Below are 26114 nucleotides of genomic sequence, written 5' to 3'. Positions count from 1 at the left end.
TTCTAGAATTACAGCAACATATGGTGAGCCAGCAGTCAACAGAGAGAATCAAACTTTCATTCCAGAACCAAATAGCATGTAATTCAAATGACTCAGTTACAGTCCCAAATAACTGACCAAGAATATGTGATCCACACTGAATGAGAGAAAAAAACTGAAAAATGCTCTAAAGACTGATAGGAAAGGGGGGAAAAAGTGCTATAATGCTGTTTCTCGAATTATATCCAAATCTGAGCCACTTGGCTTATAGAGATTATTTCTCTTCATTAATTTCAATGCCAGTTGAGTCATGTTGGCTGCAGACCATTTCACTTTTTGTTTACTAAAATTTCTCCACAGACTAGTCAGCAATGCTCTACATAAAGCCTCTTCTAGGTGACTACAACTGTTTCTCTCTTTATCAGACTAGGAATCTAAGAATCTCTTGGACAACACATTAGCTAACACAGAGATCTAGAGAGGTACAGGGATTTGAACTCACAAACCAGATGAGAGAGGGTATTAAGACAAAGAAAACTGACAGATTTGCTAGGGGACAAATCTATCCTAATGGCAATACCTGCAGAAGGACATTTATAAACTTCTAATGGTGGAGGTCTCATGGAGGAGGTAGGTTGGAATCAAGGTGCTAAGCAGAGAAAAGGGGGAGATAGGGCATCCCAAGTGGAAAAAAAGGCACAAGGAATAAACAATGAAGATACAATCACATGGTTAATTGTGTAGGAAAGTAATTGGAGAGAATATCACAGAGGCGGAGAGGGGCACACTGTAGAGAACCTTGAATACTGTATGTAACTCAATACTATCCAATATTTATTAAGCATCTTCTATGTATCAAGTACTGAACAAGGTAGGAGACAGATGCTGCTGCTAAGTCGCTTCAGTCGTGTCTGACTCTGTGCGATCCCAAAGATGGCAGCCCACCAGGCTCCCCCGTCCCTGGGATTCTCCAGGCAAGAACACTGGAGTGGGTTGCCATTTCCTTCTCCCATGTATGAAAGTGAAAAGTGAAAGTGAAATCACTCAGTTGTGCCCGACTCTTAGCAACCCCATGGACTGCAGCCCATCAGGCTCCTCCGTCCATGGGATTTTCCAGGCAAGAGTACTGGAGTGGGGTGCCATTGGCTTCTCCGAGGAGACAGTAATCACAGATAAATATAACAGGAGGCTTCAAAGATATTACCATCCACAATGAGAGACATGAAAAAACAAATAATGATAAAACAATGAGGAAGGAGATTAGAACTAAATAGATATACAATGAGTAACTGTGCAGTGGGGATACAGCTGGGATATATTCCTTCCATGGAATTAGAATAAATATTTTAGAAAATTATATTTCAAAATGAGGGAATGGAAGGTACAATAAGGGGATGAGATAAGAATCCACTTCAAATTTTCAACCTAGACTTAGCTTAAGAAGCATTTTCATAGCTCTTGTGAGTTTTCCATAGGTTGCTCATTCATCTCCAGAAATCAAATGGAATGTCCTTATTTTGGCTCATAATGGAAGAGTCATATTTCTTGGATGATTCCTTAAGAACCCTGGCTTAGAGTGTTCAAAGAATTGGGTTCAAATCCCTGCTTGCTATGTGACCCTGAGCAAGTCATTTACTCTAAGTTTTCATTTCCTTATCTATAAACTGGGGAAATAATCTTACGGGTTTGCTACAGAAAATAAATACGACAAAATTAGTACAAACACAAAGCAGAGAACTTGATTCATGAAAGACAATAGTATTCATTTCCTCTGTTTACATAAACCTTCATATTTCAGCATAAAGAGTTTTTTTCTTTTTACATTTATGGAAAGTTCTTTAAATCCTTTTTATAAGATCTAGAAATGTAACAATTCCAATACTGCAGATGTTGAAATGCATCAAGATAAAATCTAATAGTTTTAAATCAATCTGAAATTGTTACAGGTTAAAAAAGAAAATTTAATTTCACCAAGTTCATTGTAACTACATAAATGTAACTATGTAGATAACATACTTTTCAAATATGTGATATATAATGGTTGAGTTATGCCATACTGCAGAAATAAGGTTCCTGAAAAGCTGCTTATACAATAAGTTAAATCATATTTGTGCCCATAAAATTTATAATTTATAGGAACTTCAAAGTTAAATTAATGGAAGAAAGAACCACTAAGTATAAGTAGGAATCAGGAAACTAACTTATCCGAAGACTGGTACTACACACCATACTTGACAATTTCTCTTTCATCATGGGAAATAAAAAAAATTAAAACAAATAATTCTAATGGTATTTGCTGGGAAGTAGTTGAGGAGGATGATGATAGGAAAGAAGTGTGGTGAAAGCACTACTTTCAGGATAGTGAGGATATAGCAGGTGGGTGCTGCAAGTGCCAAGTTGCTTCAGTTAGGTTCGACTCTTTGCAACCCTATGGACCATAACCCGCCAGGCTCCTCTGTCCATGAGATTCTCCAGGCAAGAATACTGGAGTGCGCTGCCGTGCAGTCCTCCAGGGGATCTTTCCAACCCAGGCACTGAACACACATTTCTTACACGTCTCCTGTATTAGCAGGCAGGTTCTTTACCACTAGTGTTATAGTTATGAGTAAAAAGGAAGAGAAGCAGATATTGGCAACTGAGATGAGTTTCTCAATTTTGCTGAAAACATTCCTTTTGAATCCTACTCAAGTAAATGATCAATTCCTACCTCACCCAATTTAAAAATCCATATGCTCAACTATCTGTTTAGTTTAAGGAAAATGTACTTTCTTTATACTAAAGAAAAATTTAGAAGAAATTCCAAAATAATGCAATGAAAATGATATGTAATTCTTAGGTTTGCCAATCTTTAGGGGGTAGGGGGAAGTTCCTTCTTTCTTAGATCACTCTTCTATGCACTTACATAAATAATTTGTTTAATCCTCACAACAACCTTTGTGGTATTTTTACGGTCTACACTTTATAAGAGAGGAAACTGAAGGAAAGTCAAATAGCTACTGTTTGGTGGTAGCAGTCCCAGGTCAGTGAACTATGAGAGATCCATGGCAGAGAAAAAAAACAGCAACAACAGAAAACTCCTACAGCCCAAGCCTCAAAGGATGCCTATGAGAAAAGTTCCACAGAAGATGCACTAACAGTCGGATTTACTAACAGCCCAATAAAGAGTCAAGGGACAAATTGGCAAACTGCTTCCAAGAAAGAAAATATCCCCCAATTAATTTTCTGATGTGATCATAACACTGCTACCAAACCGCTGAAGAAAAGTAGGGAGAAATCTAATTCTAGATCACTCTTACTAGTGACCATGGGCTTCCCAGGTGGCACTAGTGGTAAATAACCTGCCTGCCAGTGCAGGAGACATAACAGATGAGGGTTTGATTCCTCAGTAGGGAGGATCTCTGGAGAAGGGCATGGCAGGCTACAGTCAATAGGGTCGCGAAGAGTAGGACACGACTGAAGCAACTTAGCACACAGGCATGCACACATGCATGACAGTATGTGGGAAATTATCTTAAATAAAATATTAACAAAGTAAATTTAGCGATGATCAAAAAAGAATACAACATGATTATGCTGGGTACTTTCAAAGAATATAAGAATGGGTTATCAATGGAAAATCTATTAATTCACCAAAGGAAAAACATTACCAACTCAATACATGCTGAAAAAAGTATTCAGTAACATCCAACATCTACTCATAATTCAAAAATGTAAATTCTCTGAAAACAAGGAATTTCAAAGGGAACTTCCTTAACTTGCTAAAGGATAGCCAACCAAAATCTACTGCAAACAACATTCACAGGCGTGAAACCTTCGACATGATCCTATCTAAGACACGATCAAGACAAGAAGGCACATAGTATTAGTTTTGTGCTGCAATCTATCAGGTTGCACTGCAAGAGCAAATTAAGTCTGAAAATTAGTGGCTTAACATAATAAAGGTTTATTTTTCCCTGTACTTTATGGTAATACAGGTTAGCAAGAGAATCACACTTCACAAAATTGCCCAAGGACCTGTGCTGATGAGACAGGCTGAACAACTTGCAGCTGTACCATCTAGAACAGGCGATCTCACTGTCACTTTAACAACAGAGAGTTCTTATCAATTCTTCTATGCTGCACCCTGGAAGGGATCCACATAATTTCCATTTATAGTCTACTGGTTGGAACTACGCCCTATATACCTGCAAGAGGGCTTGAAAATATAGCAGAGGAAATGAATTGCCAGTAGGCAATAAATATCTCTGCCACATGCCCAATCACCACTTTTATTTCAGTACATTGAAAATTCTAGTAAGTCAAGACAAGCTAATCTGTAAGGCAGAATTAAAATTCATTGTTTGTATAAGATATGGTTTCCTTTACTAAAAAATTCAACAATATCTAAGATAAGAATGTTACACAAAAATCTACTTCAAAACCACAGATTAGCAAAACACATACAAATGTAGTTTTACATAAAAAACTGTTTGCAATGGGGACCAAAACTGTAAGGTTTCTGAGGCTAAATCTAACAATGTGTAACACATTAATGGAAAAGTGTATATAACTTTAGTAAGACATGTGAGAACTGAGACGACCTGCATTCACAAGGCTTGGCTAACAGAACTAAAGTCTGAGGCTCACCTACCTCAATATGACTTTACCATGAGTTTTAATGCTATAAACCAGTAAATAGCTTCATTATTTGCTTTAGGACCTTCCCATAAAACATTTGCCTGAACAACAGTCTCCTCAAGCATCATTCAGCTCCCTTCTCAAAATGATAGATTCTTAGTCTGAGCAAACAGTTCCCTTCTCAGCCCAAGAGATAAGTCAGAAAGAAAAATTTCTTCCCTATTAAATACCTGCTTACTTATCAAGACTTGCTTTAAGACTCTAATCTTCATGTCCAACGTTGTTGTTTAGTCACTAAGTTGCATCTAACTCTTTGCAACCCCATGAACTGCAGCCTGCTAGGCTCTTCTGTTCATGGGATTTCCCAGGCAAGAATATTGGAGTGACTTGTCATTTCCTTCTGCAGGGGATCTTCTCGAAACAGAGATCGAACCTATATCTCCTGTTTGGCAGGTGGATTCGTTACCACTGGGTCAACAGGGAACCTCTAATCTTTTATATGACAAACATTGCTAATGAGATTCCCTCCTTTAAAGTTCAGTTCAGTTCATTTGCTCAGTCATGTCCAACTCTTTGTATCCCATGGACTGCAGCATGCCAGGCCTCACTGTCCATCACTAACTCCCAGAGTTTACTCAAACTCATGTCCATTGAATCGTTGATTCCATCCAACCGTCTCATCCTCTGTCATCCCCTTCTCCTCCTGCCCTCAACCTTTCCCAGCATCAGGGTCTTTTCAAATGAGTCAGCTCTTCCATCAGGTGGCCAAAGTACTGGAGTTTCAGCTTCAACATCAGTCCTTCCAATGAACACCCAAGGACTGATCTCTTTTAGGATGGACTGGTTGGATCTCCTTGCAGTCCAAGGGACTCTCAAGAGTCTTCTCCAACACCACAGTTCAAAAGCATCAATTCTTTGGCGCTCAGCTTTCTTCACAGTCCAACTCTCACATCTATACATGACTACCTGAAAATTCCAAGGAGTAAGCTTTCTATTTCATGGCTGCAGTCACCATCTGCAGTGATTTTGGAGGCACTCAAAAAATAGTCAGCCACTGTTTCCACTGTTTCCCCATCTATTTGCCATGAAGTGATGGGACCGGATACCATGATCTTAGTTTTCTGAATGTTGAGCTTTAAGCCAACTTTTTCACTCTCCTCTTTCACTTTCATGAAGAGGCTCTTTAGTTCTTCACTTTCTGCCATAAGGGTGGTATCATCTGCATACCTGAGGTTATGATATTTCTCCCGGGAATCTTGATTCCAGCTTGTGCTTTCTCCAGCCCAGCATTTCTCATGATGTACTCTGCATGTAAGTTAAATAAGCAGGGTGACAATATACACCCTTGACGGACTCCTTTCCCAATCTGGAACCAGTCTGTTATTCCATGTCCAGTTCCAACTGTTGCTTCCTGACCTGCATACAGATTTCTCAAGAGGCAGGTCAGGTGGTCTGGTATTCCCATCTCTTTCAGAATTTTCCACAGTTTATTGTGAGCCACACAGTTAAAGGCTTTGGCACAGTCAATAAAGCAGAAATAGATGGTTTCTGGAACTCTCTTGCTTTTTCCATGATCCAGCAGATGTTTGCAATTTGATCTCTGGTTCCTCTGCCTTTTCTAAAACCAGCTTGAACATCTGAAAGTTCATGGTTCACGTATTGCTGAAGCCTAGCTTGGAGAATTTTGAGCATTACTTTACGAGCATGTGAGATGAGTGCAATTGTGTGGTAGTTTGAGCATTCTTTGGCATTGCCTTTCTTTGGGATTGGAATGAACACTGACCTTTTCCTGTTGTGGCCACTGCTGAGTTTTCCAAATGTGCTGGCATATTGAGTGCAGCATTTTCACAGCATCATCTTTTAGGATTCGAAATAGCTCAACTGGAATTCCATCACCTTCACTAGCTTTGTTTGCAGTGATGCTTCCTAAGGCCCACTCGACTTCACATTCCAGGATGTCTGGCTCTAGGTGAGTGATCACACCATCGTGATTATCTGGGTCATGAAGATCTTTTTTGCACAGTTCTTCTGTGTATTCTTGCCACCTCTTCTTAATATCTTCTGCTTCTGTTAGGTCCATACCATTTCTGTCGTTTATTGAGCCCATCTTTGCATGAAATGTTCCCTTGGTATCTCTAATTTTCTTGAAGAGATCTCTAGTCTTTCCCTTTCTATTATTTTCTTCTATTTCTTTGCACTGATCACTGAGGAAGGCTTTCTTATCTCTCCTTGCCATTCTTTGGAACTCTGCATTCAAATGGATATACATTTCCTTTTCTCCTTTGCTTTTTGGTTCTCTTCTTTTCACAGCTATTTGTAAGGCCTCCTAAGACAGTCATTTTGCTTTTTTGCATTTCTTTTCCTTGGGGATGGTCTTCATCCCTGTCTCCTATACAATGTTATGAACCTCTGTCCTAAGTTCATCAGGCCCTCTATCAGATCTAGTCCCTTAAATCTATTTCTCACTTCCACTGTATAGTCATAAGGGATTTGATTTAGGTCATACCTGAATGGTCTAGTGGTTTTCCCCACTTTCTTCAATTTAAGTGTGAATTTGGCAATAAGGAGAGTTCATGATCTGAGCCACAGCTAAAGCTTTAAAGCCCTTCCTTAAAACTCTGGAGCCAAGACTCCCAAACACTTAACCTTTAAATATTTACCTATAAACATCCACCCTTAACTTTTCAGAGATATTACTCTTAACCTTTTAGAGATACTACTAAGTCTGCAAAGGTGATGCTCTCCCTTACTGCATAATCAAAGCTCTGCTTTGCTTGATATCAACAGATTCTCCAGTTATTGTGGTGATCTTTTGGTGAGCTGGCAGTTGACAACCCTGAAATCCAACAAGATCCAAAGAGACCCTCCTAGTTGCCAAATCTAAGACATTCAACTCAGAAATAGTTTTTTTCCTCTGGGACTCTTGGGCCTCCCTCCTTGGCAGCGGGGGGATCTCTCTAACTATCAATATAATGGTGTGTTAACTGAATCTTCTTGTTAGGTCTGGAGTCTGCTCTCCTTTTGTTAAAGCTCCCAAATACTGAGTTACTCTGTCTTGTAGGAATGGAGAACCCTTGTCATTATCTGTTCAAATCTGAAAACTTGTATCCTAGGTGGAAACCTGTCTTATTACATATGTTACTAATATGTCTCTCTGTCACTTTTTGCTCTGAGTCTGTAAGAGGAAGTCCAGAGCAAAACGACCAGGCATGAACTTCTAAAGCTATCCTGTAGCCAAATCTAAGAACTGACAGGTTCAGATGTCCTCATTCTACCAGAATCCTTAATAAAAACTTTGCCCTGGGCCACCTGTCAGAATATCATGACAACTTTCCTCAGTTTCTTCTTTTTATTTTCCTCCATGGGAGAAAATGCTTCTGGAAGAAACCACTACCAGACCTTCCATCTTCTTAGAAGTACAGATTTGTCAGGTCTCCAATTTAAGATACCAACCACTAGGCTGGCACCCAAGACATAAGCAACATACAACATATGTTGTATTAGCAACATAATGACCAACACTGTCAGATTCTTATGCCTGTGTTTCAGTTTAGGCCAATGCCCCTTCCAAGTCAGATTCAATCTTTTGATCATCTTATGTATATTTATACTATGATTTTAAATTGCACACTTACTGTTCCAAATAGCATAATTTCACTAAGTATATTTTAGAATTACAGTGGCTACCTTGGAGGGTGTTTTATATGAACATAACTGTTCATGTAAAAGATGCCTTAGAATGAAAAAGAACAAAATCCTATATATCCAATAGTCTGCACTTCTCAACTGGCCCAATAAAAATTCAAAAAAAAATTTCAGAGTCTACAAATTGCTTCCTTAAAAGATCTGTTGGCCAAGGCCAATTTTTAAGAATGTGAAAATGTAAAATTATGTCTTGTTAGGATACCCTCACGTCCCACTGAAAGAAATGGCCTTTACCCCCACTATTTCTTATCTCCTGTCCTATCCTTCTCCATTAACTGAGAACCCTATCCTTCTTTTGTGTGCTTTCATTCCCATCCAAAGTGCCAGAAACAAAAGCTCAATGACTTCTTAAAAGTAAATCCCCTTCAGAATACATCAAGTGCCATATGGTTTATTTTTAAGCTCTGATCTTTTTCTGACCTGAATAGTCAAGACATTCTCCAAAGTCTAATAAACAAGATAAACAAGAAACTGCAGCAGAATTTAGAATTCTGTATACTTTAATTTGGCTTTTCCACATTTCCTATCTCAATACAAGGTATCAAGAAAACAGAGTTGTAAAAATCAGAAATACAAAAGTCATTCATAATACTGCATGGCTAAGACCCTTTCAATACTCTCTGATTTCAAACTTCTTTTGACTATTTTTGCTTAGTTCCTAGAATTAAAAAAAAAAAAAAGGGCCTGGAGATATTTCTATTGAGATTTTATTAATTTTTGAATTACCCTACATAGAAGTATATCTTTATGACACTGACGTTTTCTCTAGGAAAACATAGTGCATCTTTTCCATCTGTCAAGTCTACTTTTCTGTCAACATTAGCCCTAAATATGTCTAATATCTCCACTGCAATTGACCTCCATTACTATCATCTTAATCCAAGCCATCATTTCTCACATTGACTATTCAATAATCTACTAACTTGTCTACTGTCTCCATTCTTTTCCCAGTCCACACTACTATCAAGAGTAATATTTTCAAAGTACAAAGCCAACTGTATCATCTTATTGTTTAAAATAACTTCATTTGCTTCCCATTGTACCTAGGATAATAATCAAAATTCTTAACATGGCAAAAAAGATTTGATCCCTATCTACTACTCCAGCCTAAGCTTACACCGTGTGCTTACCCATGTCTGTCACTCCTAGCAACGCTGGTCTTTTAGTTGCCTACCCACTGAACCTTTATAAATGCTACTTCCCCCTTTTCCCTTGGACATGTGCTTCCCTCCTTTTCACACAGTAAATTCCTATCCACCTTCAGAGCTCCAGAGCAGTCACCAATCCTCACAATCCTTTTTCCGTTCTCCTTCACCAGATCAAATCCTCCTAATATATAACTAGTTGAAGTCAGCATGCATATCCCTCATGATATTTGTCACAGTTCCAATATATATTGATTTTTGTGATTTTATTATCTCTTTCATTATCATAATATACCCATGAAGGCAGAGACAGTTACTAGTTTTGCTAATTTTTTGCTAATTTCTATTAATAACATAATAGCGTTTTAGTCATATCATCTTTCTTAATAGTATGAGAGAAGCTGGGAGCAGAGAGAAACAAGGCATTCTAGATGTGACAGAACAAAGGACTAGCTTTCCATCACAATTCATCTTTCCTTTCTTCAGAGCAGAATTACTGCCGAGAAGCAATCCCTGCATGTAGGTGTGGCCATCTGGTTAGTTCTTGGCAAACAGAGTGTAGGTAAAAATGTTATGTGTCAATTCAAGGCCAAGGCTTTTAAGAAACCGACATGCCTCTTCAGGTTCTCCTTCGTTTTCCGCTATGTGAAGAGGACAGCAATGCTCTAGAATAAGGCGAAGACACAAAATGGGGTCACTTCATGGACCTCTCTTCTCTTGCCTCTGCAGAATATACTTCTCAACAGAGCTTAGGCAAAGTCTTACTTTTCTAAAAATTTCTTGCAAGCATTCGTAGTTTCATAACTCTTTTCCTTATAGATACCATACAGTGTTCCACCAGCTATTATATGCCTATACGAAAACAATCCTTTATTTTTCCATAGAAAAAACAGCCCTGTTCAAAGCGGAATATGTATTTCTATGGAAATCTACCTTTTCAATACAAAAAAAAATCCTGTAAGCTGACTTACTACCCACAGCCTTACAAGGGTGGTATGAATGATTAACTTCTACTCTAACTCTGAAAGTGAAGAGTATAGAGTTGAGGGTGGGCAGATAGTTAAGGGATAGAAGTGAAGGTCTTTAAAATAATTCATTTAGAAGAGGGGATTCTGAAGATATACACCTACCTTTAAATAGACCAGTCAATACAGAACTGGATTATAGTTACCTTAGGATAACGATTAGTGTCTGATAAACTTTCCCACCTTTCTATACTTTTATATATTTGGTTTACTTGTTTTCTCTTTATAATCCACTCACACAACACACATATTTTAGGAATCCACACTATGTATCAGACAATATGCTAAGTACTAGTGATTATCAATAAGTAAGACCAATAAGATCCTTGCCATTTTAGAACTGACAGATTATTTTATTTTATTTTACTTTACAGTACTGTATTGGTTTTGCCATATATCAACTGAATCTGCCACGGGTGTACAAGGGTGCCCACTTTCACCACTACTATTCAACATGTTCTGGAAGTTTTGGCCACAGCAATCAGAGCAGAAAAAGAAATAAAAGGAATACACATTGGAAAAGAAGAAGTAAAACTCTCACTGTTTGCAGATGACATGATCCTCTATATAGAAAACCCTAAAGACTCCACCAGAAAATTACTAGAGCTAATCAATGAATACAGTAAAGTTGCAGGATATAAAATCAACACATAGAAATCCCTTGCATTCCTATACACTAATAAGGAGAAAGTAGAAATAGTTTGGTGTTTTTAAAGGCAGACTATAAACAAAGATGCAAATAAAGAAGAAAATAAATACATAAAAATTGTGAAACATGACTTGAAGAAAACGTACAAAGACAGGCTTATCCCTTGGTGTTACAAATAAGGTGGCTTCCCCAGGTCCCATGCAAGACAAAGAACATTATGCTTTTTGATGTATGTGTGTGTGCACATGTGTGTGTGTTTACAGGCACGCTCACAAGCACATATATTACACAGATCAGTATACATGCATGTGTTTGAGTATATTCCACATAATAGAGTGGGTCTGCACCAGGTGAATTATGCCAGGCCCACACTCCTCTCGGGAAAGCTTTAAAAAGGGCACAGCCCTATTCAAACACTATATGAGGGATGGTTTCATTTAAGTGCTATGTTCATGTCTATACTCATAGATCTCAAATGCCAATGCTTGCATAGACAGCAAAAGAATGCATAAGAATCACTTGGAAACTTGTAATAAAAATTTCCAGTCTCCATTCTCAGCAATTTTCATTTAGTAGGCCTGGAATGGATTTTCATATAGTTCCACCTATATGATTCTGACACTCTGGTAGATTTGGACTCTTAGTCACAACTCTGCCTTGGCTCTTCCGTATTTCTTTCATCACAATCAAAGCCTGGCAAAGAACTATGCTATTCAGTGCCATAAAGCACAGAATAAATCATCTTCAAGTAAATAAACAAAGGTATTATAAAGAAAGGTGTGATTTTTGTTTTGTTTTCCTAAATATAATACCTCCTCTTCTTAAGAAGTTTTCACTTACAGGCAGAAAAGATAAATCCTGGGGAAATACTTCTCAAAATGCAGAACATGAACTACTAGTGATATAGCAGGTTTTTAATATGCTGTCCAAAATAAATTTAGATAATACACAAGATTATTTTACATGGTACATGGACATACACTAAAAGACAGTGAATCACAAAGAAAAAAATGTACTTTCTATTCAATTCTCTTTCAATCAGAAATCTTCAGTTAGCTATTGGTAATGTCTGCTACACCTGCATGTCATTGCTTATCTCATTTTAAGAAATAGAGAACATGTCTCAGAGTCTTGTTATCTAGCTAGAATTTAGTACCATTGTTTTGTTTTCACTGTATTTTTAAGGCTATCATCCATTTAAAGCATATGATACCGATTTTCAACTATTTTAATTTTCATTTATACTTATAAATGAAAGAAGATGAACTTTCAGTTTTTGAATTTTTAAAATTAATTTCTATTGAAGTACATTTACAATATTGTTAGTTTCTGCTGTACAACAAAATGAATCAATTATTATATATATATATGCACTTTTTTTTAGATTCTGTGGATTTTTAAAAGATATCATAAATTACATGCAGATATTGCAAAAATTATGAGGATGCTGCTGTATGAATGAATGAATAAATGAAATTTAGAATTACTACTGTGAGGTATCACTAAAAGTAACAGCCAATTTTTCTGTCTCTAACTCTCTCTCTCTCTCTCTCTCTCTCGCACACACAAAGACAAATAACTAATCCAAAAGAACAATCAAAAGTCACAAAATAGTTATAGGAAGACACTCTGAAAAGTCTATTCCAGACAAAATAATGACATTCCATAATATGACAATTATTGTTTGTAGATTTCTTGACTAAATGAATATGATAATATCTGACCATACATATCAGAAATTTATGTATGCTCTAACCAGAAAGCCAGGATAACTATCAAATGTAGTTTTTATTACATACCTTATAATCCTTGGGTCGACAGCAGCTAAGATGAGAATGATCTAAAAAAGGACATATAAAAGAAACTATAAATATTTCCACCAAAAATAAATTTGGTTTAATCTTTGCTTTTTCCTACAATCACTGTCTCTATGATTATAATTCACACAGCAGTGTTCAGAAATACCTTCAAAATTCTTCAACTATGTTACAAAGATAAGTTCAAATCTATAAGTTCTTTAGCAAATAAATGATTCACAAATATTATTTTCATTACAGTAGGAGATATTTGATATAGACCATGTTAATTTTTATTTGATAAGCCAATCTGTGTGCATGAAAAGGACAGTTTTTAGTTGACAAACCAGTTTATGATGATACGTATTTTGAACATGTAGACTTGATAGATATTGCCAAACTACAAGTGTTCCGAATCTTGGAGTCCATGCCTGAATCAAGTGAGTGTAGTGGAAACAGTACCAGCTTTAGCAAGTGGGAGCTACTGTCCTGTAGTGTATAGATCTTGCTGACAAACAGATGTGCATTACCATTAGGCACCAGCACTTCTAATTTGGCGATGGGCATATTCTTTGACTTTTCCAAGTCTCAGATCCTTCAACTGTCCCATGTACCTCTTTCATAATATTGTTTTAAAGATTACATTATATATTACATGTAAGGCAGTAAAATAAATGCTAACTATTATTACTAACAGCTTTTCTGGTGGCTCAGACAGTAAAGCATCTGTCTGCAACGCAGGAGACCTGGGTTCTATCCCTGGGTCGGGAAGATCCCCTAGAGAAGGAAATGGCAATCCACTCCAGTACTCTTGCCTGGAAAATCTCATGGATGGAGGAAGCTGGTAGGCTACAGTCCATGGGGTTACAAAGAGTTGGACATGACTGAGCGACTTCACTTTCTTTCTATTATTACTAACACAACATCAACATCATTACTATTGAATTCTAACTCAAACAAGGTCAGGTTCAATTTACCATAGATGGTAATTTGGTCAAGTTACACAATTAATTTCATGCCTCATTTTAAAAGTATAAAGACAATGCTTACCTTACCTCAAAAGAGAGTTATAGTTATGATTAAATTATACAATTCATAAAAGTACCTATTCTCGGTATTTACAACAGTGGATTATAAAATTATTTCAAATCTCTCTCTAAAACAAACCACTACATTATAAATGTACATTTGGTGTTCTATTTATTACTTAAAGGAGTCAAATTTTTAGAATTACAATCTCTATTATATTGATAGATGAGAAAATCAGAACCATACTTTGAAACTCTACTTCTTCGCTAATACATTTCAATGGAAAACACTCTTTAACAGTCTATATTTTACCTTCCCTAACCACTTTGTACAGAAAAACAGGGTACACAGATACAAACCCAGGATAATCTGTGCCGTGCTGTGCTTAGTTGCTCAGTTCTGTCTGACACTTTGCAACCCCATGGACTGTAGCCCACCAGGCTCATCTGTCCATGGAATTCTCCAGGCAAAAACCATTTATAAAGTTACCCTAATTCAGACAAACTTCTACAATTTTCTTTCATTTTTATAAATTAAGCTAATACTTTGACCTGAGGTTTCCTAACGTTCATATTTAATCACCCTTACTAACAATTAGGCGCTAACTATATCCTAAATGTAGGAGATAAAGGAGATAAAAATCATGGCCCATGGTTGTACAGTGCTTATAATTTATTTAAGTTATTACCAAGTCAAATAGCAGCATAAAAGGACAAGCTACATCAGAATGGTACTGGCAATTAATGCTATCAAAGAGTCATAGTAGAGCCCAGTCTCTCAAACTTGAAGACAATCAGGCAAAACTTCCTATAGGAGGGAAAAAGTTGAGCTGGGCCTTAATGAATGGGTCACACTAAAGAAAAGTATGAAGAAAACAAAAGAGCTAATTTAGATTGTGTGTGTGTCTATGTGTGATCTTGAACAACTTACATCTTCTTAAATCTCAGATTTCTTCATCTGTAAAGTGAGGATAACTAATAGTACCTAAAATTTTTGAGGTTACTGTGAGTAATGAATCAATGAAATATAAGTACTTAGAATAGTGGCCAGCAGAAAACACAATAAATATTAGCTATTATTTGATTCTCATATAATCTCATTAAATCAGTGTTACAAACCAAATATTTGTGTCCTCCCAAAATGTGTATGTTGAAGCCCTACTCCTCAAAGTGATGGCATTTGGAAATGAGAGGTATTTGCTAAATTCTAAGCAAATTAAAAAAGGACAACTTTAAAATGCTCAAATGACCAGATGAACTTCCAAATATTCTTAAGGTACAAGAGATACTAAGTTTCTTCATAAGGACTGCATAGATTAGAATTATATTTCATGGAAATTCCAGCCAGAGAAAACGTGGAAAGTTTAGCTAAAAAAAAAAAAAATTACATCTAGTCCTCAGAGGCGCAGACTCCTGCATTTTGTGCCCTTCCCAGGTCCGAGGAGCTCAGGTGATAAGGTATTTGGCACGAGTGGTCGCTGCGACTTATCACCTCCCCCGTCCCCGCCGCTGTTTTCTGAGTGTACAACAGGCGCACCCTCTCAGGCGGATGTTGACTGTCCAGAACTGCAAGAACTCTTAGTAAAGAAGCCTGCTTGCAGTTTGGTAGATAATGTCTCTCGAAGGGGGCTGTGATTGCCCCCTTCCAGCTCTGGCTGCCTGTCACTGGAGGGGGATGGTCTTCAGCCGACTAGCTCTGTACAGTCCTTTGTTCTGTGAGCGGGCCTGACGGTATCTTAGGTTAGGGCTTTTCGTGTAGCTCTAGTCAGTCCTTTGTTCTGTGTACGGGCCTGGCGGTGTCTTAGGTTAGGCCTTTTTGCGTGGTAGCTATCCCACAGTCTGGTTTGCTAGCCCAAGTTAGTTCCCTCAGATTGCCCTCAGGCCTGGTCCTTACTAAGCAATGCAGCCCGCGCCTCCCTGCCCAGCCCCCGCCTCCCTGCCCAGCCCCCGCTTGCTAGTGGCGGGTGCAGGCGTCTGCGCTGCTTCTCTGCTGGGGGAGTTACCGTTGGGCACTTAAACTGCGGGTCTTAATTATTTATTTATTTTCCCTCCCAGTTAGGTGGCCCTCTGTGGTTCCAACGCTCACCACAGATTCGGCAGTGACAGTGTTTCCTGGTATTTGGAAACTTCTCTCTTTTAAGACTCCCTTCCTGGCACGGAGCTCCCTCCCTACCTCTTTTGTCTCTTTTTTTGTCTTTTATATTTTTTCCTACCTCCTTTCCAAGACAATGGGCTGCTTTTCTGGGTGCCTGATGTCCTCTGCCAGCATTCAGAAGTCCTTTTGTGGAATTTACTCAGCATTTAAATCTTCTTTTGATGAATTTGTAGGGGAGAAAGTGGTCTCCCTGTCCTATTCCTCTGCCATCTTAGGACCCTCCATACCTACACTGAAACCAAGCACCACCCAAGGGCCAACAAGTTCCAGAGCAAGACATACCATGCAAATTCTCCAGCAACACAGGAACACAGCCCTGAGCTTCAATATACAGGCTGCCCAAAATATACTCCAAATCTACTGACATCTCTTAACTCATTCCTGGACACTTCACTGCACTCCAGAGAGAAGAAATCAAGCTCAACCCACCAGAACACAAGCTTCCCTAATCAGGACACCTTCAAAAGCCACCCGTACAACCCCACCCACAGTGAGGCAACTCCATAATAAAGAGAATTCCACAAACTGCCAGAAAACAGAAAGGCCACCCCAAACTCAGAAATATAAACAAGATAAAGAGACAGAGGAATACCCAGCAGGTAAAGGAACAGGATAAATGTCCACCAAACCAAACAAAAGAGGAAGAGATAGGGAGTCTACCAGAGAAAGAATTCCAAATAATGATAGTGAAAATGATCCAAAATCTTGAAATCAAAATGGAATCACAGATAAATAGCCTGGAGACAAGGATTGAGAAGATGCAAGAAAGGTTTAACAAAGACCTAGAAGAAATAAAAAAGAGTCAATATATAATGAATAAGGCAATAAATGAGATCAGAAACACTCTGGAGGCAACAAATAGTAGAATAACGGAGGCAGAAAATAGGATTGGTGAATTAGAAGATAGAATGGTAGAAATAAATGAATCAGAGAGGAAAAAAGAAAAACGAATTAAAAGAAATGAGGACAATCTCAGAGACCTCCAGGACAATATTAAACGCCCCAACATTCGAATCATAGGAGTCCCAGAAGAAGAAGACAAAAAGAAAGACCATGAGAAAATCCTTGAGGAGATAATAGTTGAAAACTTCCCTAAAATGGGGAAGGAAATAACCACCCAAGTCCAAGAAACCCAGAGAGTCCCAAACAGGATAAACCCAAGGCGAAACACCCTAAGACACATATTAATCAAATTAACAAAGATCAAACACAAAGAACAAATATTAAAAGCAGCAAGGGGAAAACAACAAATAACACACAAGGGGATTCCCATAAAGATAACAGCTGATCTTTCAATAGAAACTCTTCAGGCCAGGAGGGAATGGCCAGACATACTTGAAGTGATGAAAGAAAATAGCCTACAGCCCAGATTACTGTACCCAGCAAGGATCTCATTCAAATATGAAGGAGAAATCAAAAGCTTTACAGACAAGCAAAAGCTGAGAGAATTCAGCACCACCAAACTAGCTCTCCAACAAATGCTAAAGGATATTCTCTAGACAGGAAACACAAAAAGGGTGTATAAACCTGAACCCAAAACAATAAAGTAAATGGCAAGAGATCATACTTATCAATAATTACCTTAAACGTAAATGGGTTGAAAACCCTAACCAAAAGACAAAGATTGGCTGAATGGATACAAAAACAAGACCCCTACATATGTTGTCTACAAGAGACTCACCTCAAAACAGAGGACACATACAGACTGAAAGGGAAGGGCTGGAAAAAGATATTCCATGCAAATAAAGACCAAAAGAAAGCAGGAGTAGCAATACTCATATCAGATAAAATAGACTTTAAAACAAAGGCTGTGAAAAGAGACAAAGAAGGACACCACATAATGATCAAAGGATCTCTCCAAGAGGAAGATATAACAATTATAAATATATATGTACCCAACATAGGAGCACCACAATATGTAAGACAAATGCTAACAAGTATGAAAGGGGAAATTAACAATAACACAATAATAGTGGGAGACTTTAATACCCCACTCACACCTATGGACAGATCAACTAAACAGAAAATTAACAAGGAAACACAAACTTTAAACGATACAATAGAGCAGTTAGACTTAATTGATATCTATAAGACATTTCACTCCAAAACAATGAATTTCACCTTTTTCTCAAGCGCACACGGAACCTTCTCCAGGATAGATCACATCCTGGGCCATAAATCTAGCCTTGGTAAATTCAAAAAAATTGAAATTATTCCAAGTATCTTTTCTGACCACAATGATCTCAATTACAGGAGAAAAACTATTAAAAATCCCAACATATGGAGGCTGAACAACACACTGCTGAATAACCAACAAATCACAGAAGAAATAAAAAAAGAAATCAAAATATGCATAGAAATGAATGAAAATGAAACACAACAACCCCAAACCTGTGGGACACTGTAAAAGCAGTGCTAAGGGGAAAGTTCATAGCTGTACCTAACTCTACACCTAAAGCAACTAGAAAAGGAAGAAATGAAGAACCCCAGGGTTAATAGAAGGAAAGAAATCTTAAAGATTAGGGCAGAAATAAATGCAAAATAAACAAAAGAGACCACAGCAAAAATCAACAAAGCTAAAAGCTGGTTCTTTGAAAGGATAAATAAAACTGACAAACTATTAGCCAGACTCAGCAAGAAACAAAGGGAGAAAAATCAAATAATAAAATTATAAATGAAAATGGAGAGATCACAACAGACAACACAGAAATACAAGGGATCATAAGAGACTACTATCAGCAATTATATGCCAAAAAAACGGACAACTTGGAAGAAATGGAAAAATTCTTAGAAAAGTACAAGTTTCCAAAACTGAATCGGAAGAAATAGAAAATCTTAACAGACCCATCACAAGCACGGAAATTGAAAGTGCAATCAGAAATCTTCAGCAAACAAAAGCCCAGGTCCAGACTGCTTCACAGCTGAATTCTACCAAAAATTCAGAGAAGAGCTAACACCTATCCTACTCAAACTCTTCCAGAAAATTGCAGAGGAAGGTAAACTTCCAAACTCATTCTATGAGGCCACCATCACCCTAATACCAAAACCTGACAAAGATGCCACAAAAAAAGAAAACTACAGGCCAGTATCACTGATGAACATAGATGCAAAAATCCTTAACAAAATTCTAGCAATCAGAATCCAACAACACATTAAAAAGATCATACACCATGACCAACTGGGCTTTATCCCAGGGATGCAAGGATTCTTCAATATCTGCAAATCAATCAATGTAATACACATTAAAAATTGAAAAATAAAAGCCATATGATTATCTCAATAGATGCAAGGAAAGCCTTTGACAAAATTCAACATCTGTTTATGATCAAAACTCTCCAGAAAGCAGGAATAGAAGGAACATACCTTAACATAATAAAAGCTATATATGACAAACCCCCAGCAAACATTATCCTCAATGGTGAAAAATTGAAAGCACTTCCCCTAAAGTCAGGAACAAGACAAGGGTGCCCACTTTCACCACTACTGTTCAACATAGTTTTGGAAGTTTTGGCCACAGCAATCAGAGCAGAAAAAGAAATAGAAGGAATACAAATTGGAAAAGAAGAAGTAAAACTCACTGTTTGCAGATGACATGATCCTCTACATAGAAAACCCTAAAGACTCCACCAGAAAATTACTAGAGCTTATTATATTGTTAGTTCCTTGTTTTGATAATTACATCCCCGTAAGAGAAAAACTTGTTAGTTTTCTCGGGCTGTCTTCTATCATAGACTAGGTGAATTAAACAATAAACATTTATTTCTCATACTTCTAGAAGCTGGAAGTCTGAGATGCGGGTGCCAACACAGCCAGGTTTCGGTGAAAGCTCTCATTCTGGCTTGAGGATGGCTGCCTTTTGGTTGTGTCCTTACATGACAGAGAGAAAGGAACATCACTGATATGGGATCTCTGACATTAATCCTATCATGAAAACCCTACCCCATAAACTCATCTAAACCTAATTACCTCCCAAAGGTAATGACCCATCTCCAAATACCACCACTGGGGGTTAGAACTTCAACATATGAATTTTGAGGGACACAATTCAGTCCATAGCAATGGTGGGAAAAATTTATACGCAGACACACATACAGAGATGGAGGCAAGGAGGAGAAAGAAAGAGAAAGATGGAGGGAGAAGGAAAAGCAAATATTAATATTTGTGGATTCTGAGTAAAAGGCATAGGGGAATTCTTTGTACTATTTCAACTTTCTATAAGTCTAAAATTATATCAAAATAAAAAGTTAAAAGAAAAAAGCACCTCATTATTGACCTCTCTAATTGTACCTCTATATAGGCAGCTGATGAAGTTACTAGAAACTATAACAGTTCTGCTGGGAAATATATAATAATTGTTAGGGGAAATCAGATATTTAAGTGCATTCCAAAAACATCTTCCCAAGAAAAGTCTATATTGAAGTCATTTTCAATTTTTCTGGTCCTTAAAGTGTATTTACTCAATGTCTATAAATTTAGTCCAAGAGGGGAAACAGTATAACATCTCTACCTAATGTCACATAATCTATTATTCAGAGTACAAAAGGCTTATCAATTACCCTATTTATCTCCCAATTAATGCTAAAAAAGGAAAATAGGTGAGCACAAACTCTTCATGTTCTTAGATAAGAATGTTTCATATCCTAATTTTAAAAGAGAGATTATGTAACTAGAGTTTAGAATCAGAAAGAGACAAAGCTCACAATATGTTGATTATATTTTTTTACTCTCACTTTTCTACGCCTTTTTCTTAGTGTGCAATAAGTTAACTTAAACGCTTCTGGTGAATTGACTAGCCAGCGTCTATAGATATTAACACTTAGATGTCCCTGACTGGGCTTCCCAGGTAGCTCAGAGGTAAAGAATCCTTCTGCCAATGCAGAAGACATGGAGATGCTGGTTCAATCCCTGGGTCGGGAAGACCCCTTGGGGAAGGAAATGACAACCCACTCCATTTTTGTGACTGCCTGAAGAATCTCATGGACAGTGTAGCCTGGTGAGTTACAGTCTGTAAGGTCACAGAATCAGACACAACTGAGAGCGCGTGCACACACACACACACACACACACACACACCACACACACACACTTCCCCAACTATTTAATCTTCTTTATTAAAATCATCTTCATATTGAGCTTAGAAATAACCATCTAACTATTAGGATCAGGCCTAAAAATGAAAAAAAAATTATTATAAACTAAATCTAAAGAATGTTATCTTTCCTGAAATATAAACATTATTGTGACAGCTGATATTAAGTGTCCTGTGTGCTAGGGCATTTGCATAGTAATATTTATCATGTTATCTTCATTCTTCAATAAACTGATAATCAGAGTAGTTAAGATAATTTGTTCAAGAATGCTCCGTTTATAAACAAGTGGCTGAGCAAAGCATTCAAATATACGTGTAAATGTATGTCCAAAAGTATCAGCTTGAATTCTTTTTACAACTTTCCCAAAGCCTGTTCCACTAACAGTAATGCTTGTTAAAGTAGGAAAAAGGTTTCATGGCCAAATAAATTTAAAAATTGTTGAGCAAAACAAAATCAAAGTTTTTTGTTGTTGTTTTGTTTTACTAAAAGGTATCACAGTCTTTAATATGCTAATATGTGTTTTGAATCACAAAGATGATGATTTATAGCAGCACTTAAATTTTATAATTTTTAGAGAGTCTCTACCTGGGTGTCCCATAGGTTTTAAAAAGTGTTATTGTAACATATTTTCCATTATAGCCAAGATTCTGTTTTTCTTTAATTGATGCCAAGATAAACACTTGAATGTAGGAAAGATACCTAAAACAATAGATATAACTTGCATATTACCATTGTGCAGCCTGGACCATCCATCTCTTTCACAGTCTCTGCCAGGAGATCCAAATAAAGCATCGGCTCTGGGACTTGGGGGATCGACCTAGAATAAGGAAAATTTCAATGTAACAAAAAGCTTAATTTTTTTTCAGTTCTAATGGTACCAGAAAATCAAGTAAGGTACATAGATCACATATCATCAGGTTAACATGATATTGCCTACACAGTTCAGGCACCTTCCAAAATCAGAGCTTAGCCAAGCATTTTGCTGTTTGTTTTTAAGTAAAATTTAAATCCCAGAAATTTTAAATTATATTCTGAATCCACTCTAAAATCAACAGATTTACAGTTGAAATGTCCATTATTCTATTGCTTAGTTTGCTTTCCACTACAAAGTTAGAAAGAGAAATCTTACTTTGCTACATTTCAAAAACAAGTTTAGCCATTTATTACTTATCTCCTTAGCATACAGATTTTGAATTCAGTGTCTTCACCTGGCTGCATTTAGGAGCCAGCATTCTGAGAATAGGAATAACATATTAACAGTCATCCATGTTTTCTAACAAAAAGAGTCAGACTGATTTAAATCTGAGCAAACGAGACAGCTTTATCTACCAAAATTAAAAGCTTTTTACAAAAAAGGGCAATATCAAGAGAGTGAAAAGGTAACCCACGTAGTAGAGCAAAATATTTGCAAATTATTATCTGAAAAGGCATTAATATCCAGATATATAAACAAACTTCAAAAACTCAATAAAAAAAAATTAAGCAAAGGACTTCAAAAAGACACTTCTCCAAAAAAAATATACAAATGACCAAAATGACCAATAAGCACATGAAAAAACATTCAGCATCACTAATCATTAGTAAAATGCAAGTCAAAAGTCTATTTTACCCCCATCATGAGATACCACTCTACACCCTCAGGATAGCTACAATAAAGATAAAACAGAAAATAACGGACATTAGTGAAAATGTGGATAAATTGGAAACATCACACATTGCTGGTGAAAACACAACAGAGCAAACTCTGGAAAACAGTTTGGCAATTCTTCAACAAGTGAAACACAGAATTACCATGTAGCAACCCACTCCAGTATTCTTGCCTAGAGAATCCCAGGGATGGGGGAGCCTGGTGGGCTGCCATCTATGGGGTTGCACAGAGTCGGACACGACTGAAGTGACTTAGCAGCAGCAGCAGTCACTCAGTTCTGTCTGACTCATTGTGAACCCAGGTACTGTAGCCCACTAGGTTCCTCTGTCCATGGGATTTCCCAGGCAAGAATACTGGAGTGGGCTGCCATTCCCTTCTCCAGGAGATCTTCCTGACCCAGGGATTGAACTCAGGTCTCCCGCATTGCTGGCAGATTCTTTACTGTCTGAGCCACCAGGGAAGCCCATTCAGTTCAGTTCAGTTAAGTTCAGTCGCTCAGTCGTGTCTGACTCTTTGTGACCCCATGAACCGCAGCACGCCAGGCCTCCCTGTTCATCACCAACTCCCGGAGTTCACTCAGACTCACATCCATTGAGTCAGTGATGCCATTCAGCCATCTCATCCTCTGTCGTCCCCTTCTCCTCCTGCCCCCAATCCCTCCCAGCATCAGAGTCTTTTCCAATGAGTCAACTCTTCACATGAGGTGGCCGAAGTACTGGAGTTTCAGCTTTAGCATCATTCCTTCCAAAGAAATCCCAGGGCTGATCTCCTTCAGAATGGACTGGTTGGATCTCCCTGCAGTCCAAGGGACTCTGAAGAGTCTTCTCCAACACCACAGTTCAAAAGCATCAATTCTTCGGCGCTCAGCCTTCTTCACAGTCCAACTCTCACATCCATATATGACCACAGGAAAAACCATAGCCTTGACTAGACGGAGCTTAGTCAGCAAAGTAATGTCTCTGCTTTTGAATATGCTTTCTAGGTTGGTCATAACTTTTCTTCCAAGGAGTGTCTTTTAATTTCATGGCTGCAATCACCATCTGCAGTGATTTTGGAGCCCCAAAAAATAAAGTCTGACACTGTTTCCACTGTTTCCCCATCTATTTCCCATGAAGTGATGGGACCGGACCACATGATCTTTGTTTTCTGAATGTTGAGTTTTAAGCCAACCTTTTCACTCTCCTCTTTCACTTTCATCAAGAGGCTTTTTAGTTCCTCTTCACTTTGCCATTAGGGTGGTGTCATCTGCATATCTGAGGTTATTGATATTTCTCCCGGCAATCTTGATTCCACCTTGTTTTTCTTCCAGTCTAGCATTTCTCATGATGTACTCTGCATAGAAGTTAAATAAGCAGGGTGACAATATACAGCCTTGATGCACTCCTTTTCCTCTTTGGAACCAGTCTGTTGTTCCATGTCCAGTTCTAACTGTTGCTTCCTGACCTGCAATACAGTTTTCTCAAGAGGCAGGTCAGGGAAGCCCATATGGCCCCACAATCCCACTCCTAGGTATTAAAGCAGTTGGGAATTAAAACAGATATTCAAACAAAACTTGTACACGAATGTTCACAGAAGTACTATTCACATAACTAAAAGGTGAAAACTCAAATGTCCATCAGCAGATTAATGGATACACAAAATGTACACTGAATTATTCAGTCATAAAAAGAATCAAGTACTGATACATGCTGCAACACAAATGAAACTCGAAAGCACTGTATAAATGTACTAAATGAAAAAAGACAAAAAGGCAAAACGTGTATGTTTCTATTTATATGAAATGGCAGAATAAAAATATTATATTATGAATATTTTACCATAATAGAAAAAATACTAACTTCTACATAAATGAAAAAAAAGCAAAGAATGTAGCTTAACTCTTATAGAATGGTTGTGCTAGTTTGTTTGGGAGCATACTCATTTCTGGAAACTTCTTTATTCTTTAAGATTACTTTTTATACAGTACCTATAAAACTAGAATGTCTAAGAGTATTACATTTTGTATATTCATATATCAAATTAAAATTTTGCTTGGTTACCAATTTTGTTAAGTGCTTTGAAAATCATGAATGGACTCTTGCCTGGAAAATCCCATGGGTGGAAGAGCCTGGTAGGCTGTAGTCCCTGGGGTCGGACACGACTGAGCGACTAAGAGTCGGACACGACTGAGCGACTTCACTTTCACTTCTCACTTTCATGCATTGGACAGGGAAATGGCAACACACTCCAGTGTTCTTGCCTGGAGAATCCCAGGGATGGGGGAGCCTGGTGGGCTACCGTCTGTGGGGTCGCACAGAGTTGGACACAACTGAAGCGACTTAGCAGCAGCAGCAGCATGGAGGTGGGAGTCATATATTTATAAACACAGTTGGAAAAATCTAGTCCTTTACAGTCACTGTAAGTAATTTTGTAGCTATAAACTTAGAAGCATATATTTCTTCCCATTCATTGGAAAGTTGAAAGGGAAATTATTTAAATAAAAATGTCAAAATTTATCCCAAGAATTAATAAAATTATTCTATTTTAAGTAGTGACATGAAAATAATACTAAACATTTTAAGAGTAGTTATTTCCCTAAGCAATTTTTATGTGGCTAATGCTCAAAATATTCCTAGTTGTCTTTGTACATAGGTATTTTAATTAAAGTGCTAATACTCCTTCAGGTTAGAATTTAGCATGTCCTTTCTTTTCAATTTAATTTGCAATTGTGGGCAAACAAAATTAAAGGCATTCTGAAACTGCCATCAAACAAGCAAGTAAACATATCTGGATATTGTTCAAACAATAAAAAACAGTGACCAGAACCTATAAACAAGTGCTATAAATAACACAAGTGCAATTACAATGATCTCAATAAAATGTAACCATTTAAAAGTTACCATAACTATTAAAAATTTTCTTTTTTACAATAAAAATCTATTAATTTAGGCTAAAATAATAAAAGATTCATAGTCAAAATAAGAAAATGGAATGAAATACTGCTTAAAGTACATCTAAATTTTTTTTTTAATGGTATCACCAATATTAAAAAAGCTATTAGACCATCAAAGGAACATGTTTACTTGTTTGGATTTACATTCACATTTTAAAATTTGGGAAAATGCACTGGAAACATTAAAGTCAGAAAGTATTTTATAGATACCTCAAAAAGTTGTTTTGCTTCTACAGGCACTTAAATCTTCAAGTTTATTATTGTATAAAGCAATTTTTTGTTACTGAAATGCCTTTAAGGTAAAATATTTCTATAAAAATTAAAAAAATTATGAAGATTCTGAGA

The 26114-nt window shown here is 37.3% G+C and overlaps 1 protein-coding gene across 1 annotated transcript in view; it reads right to left on the bottom strand.

Moving 5' to 3' along the window:
* The window catches only part of SPATA6 (spermatogenesis associated 6), a 160873-nt gene that overhangs the window by 45689 nt on the left and 89070 nt on the right, over window positions 1–26114 (bottom strand). Inside the window, exons 8-9 of the mRNA XM_068965676.1 lie at window positions 21919–22006; window positions 12920–12960 (exon numbers count right to left, since the gene is read on the bottom strand). Coding sequence (XP_068821777.1) covers window positions 12920–12960; window positions 21919–22006 — 129 coding nt within the window. The remainder of the gene's footprint in view (window positions 1–12919; window positions 12961–21918; window positions 22007–26114) is intronic.

The sequence above is a fragment of the Capricornis sumatraensis genome, chromosome 2 (assembly GCF_032405125.1).
Source record: "Capricornis sumatraensis isolate serow.1 chromosome 2, serow.2, whole genome shotgun sequence".
Lineage (NCBI taxonomy): Eukaryota > Metazoa > Chordata > Mammalia > Artiodactyla > Bovidae > Capricornis > Capricornis sumatraensis.
This window is presented reverse-complemented; position numbering and strand designations above follow the sequence as displayed.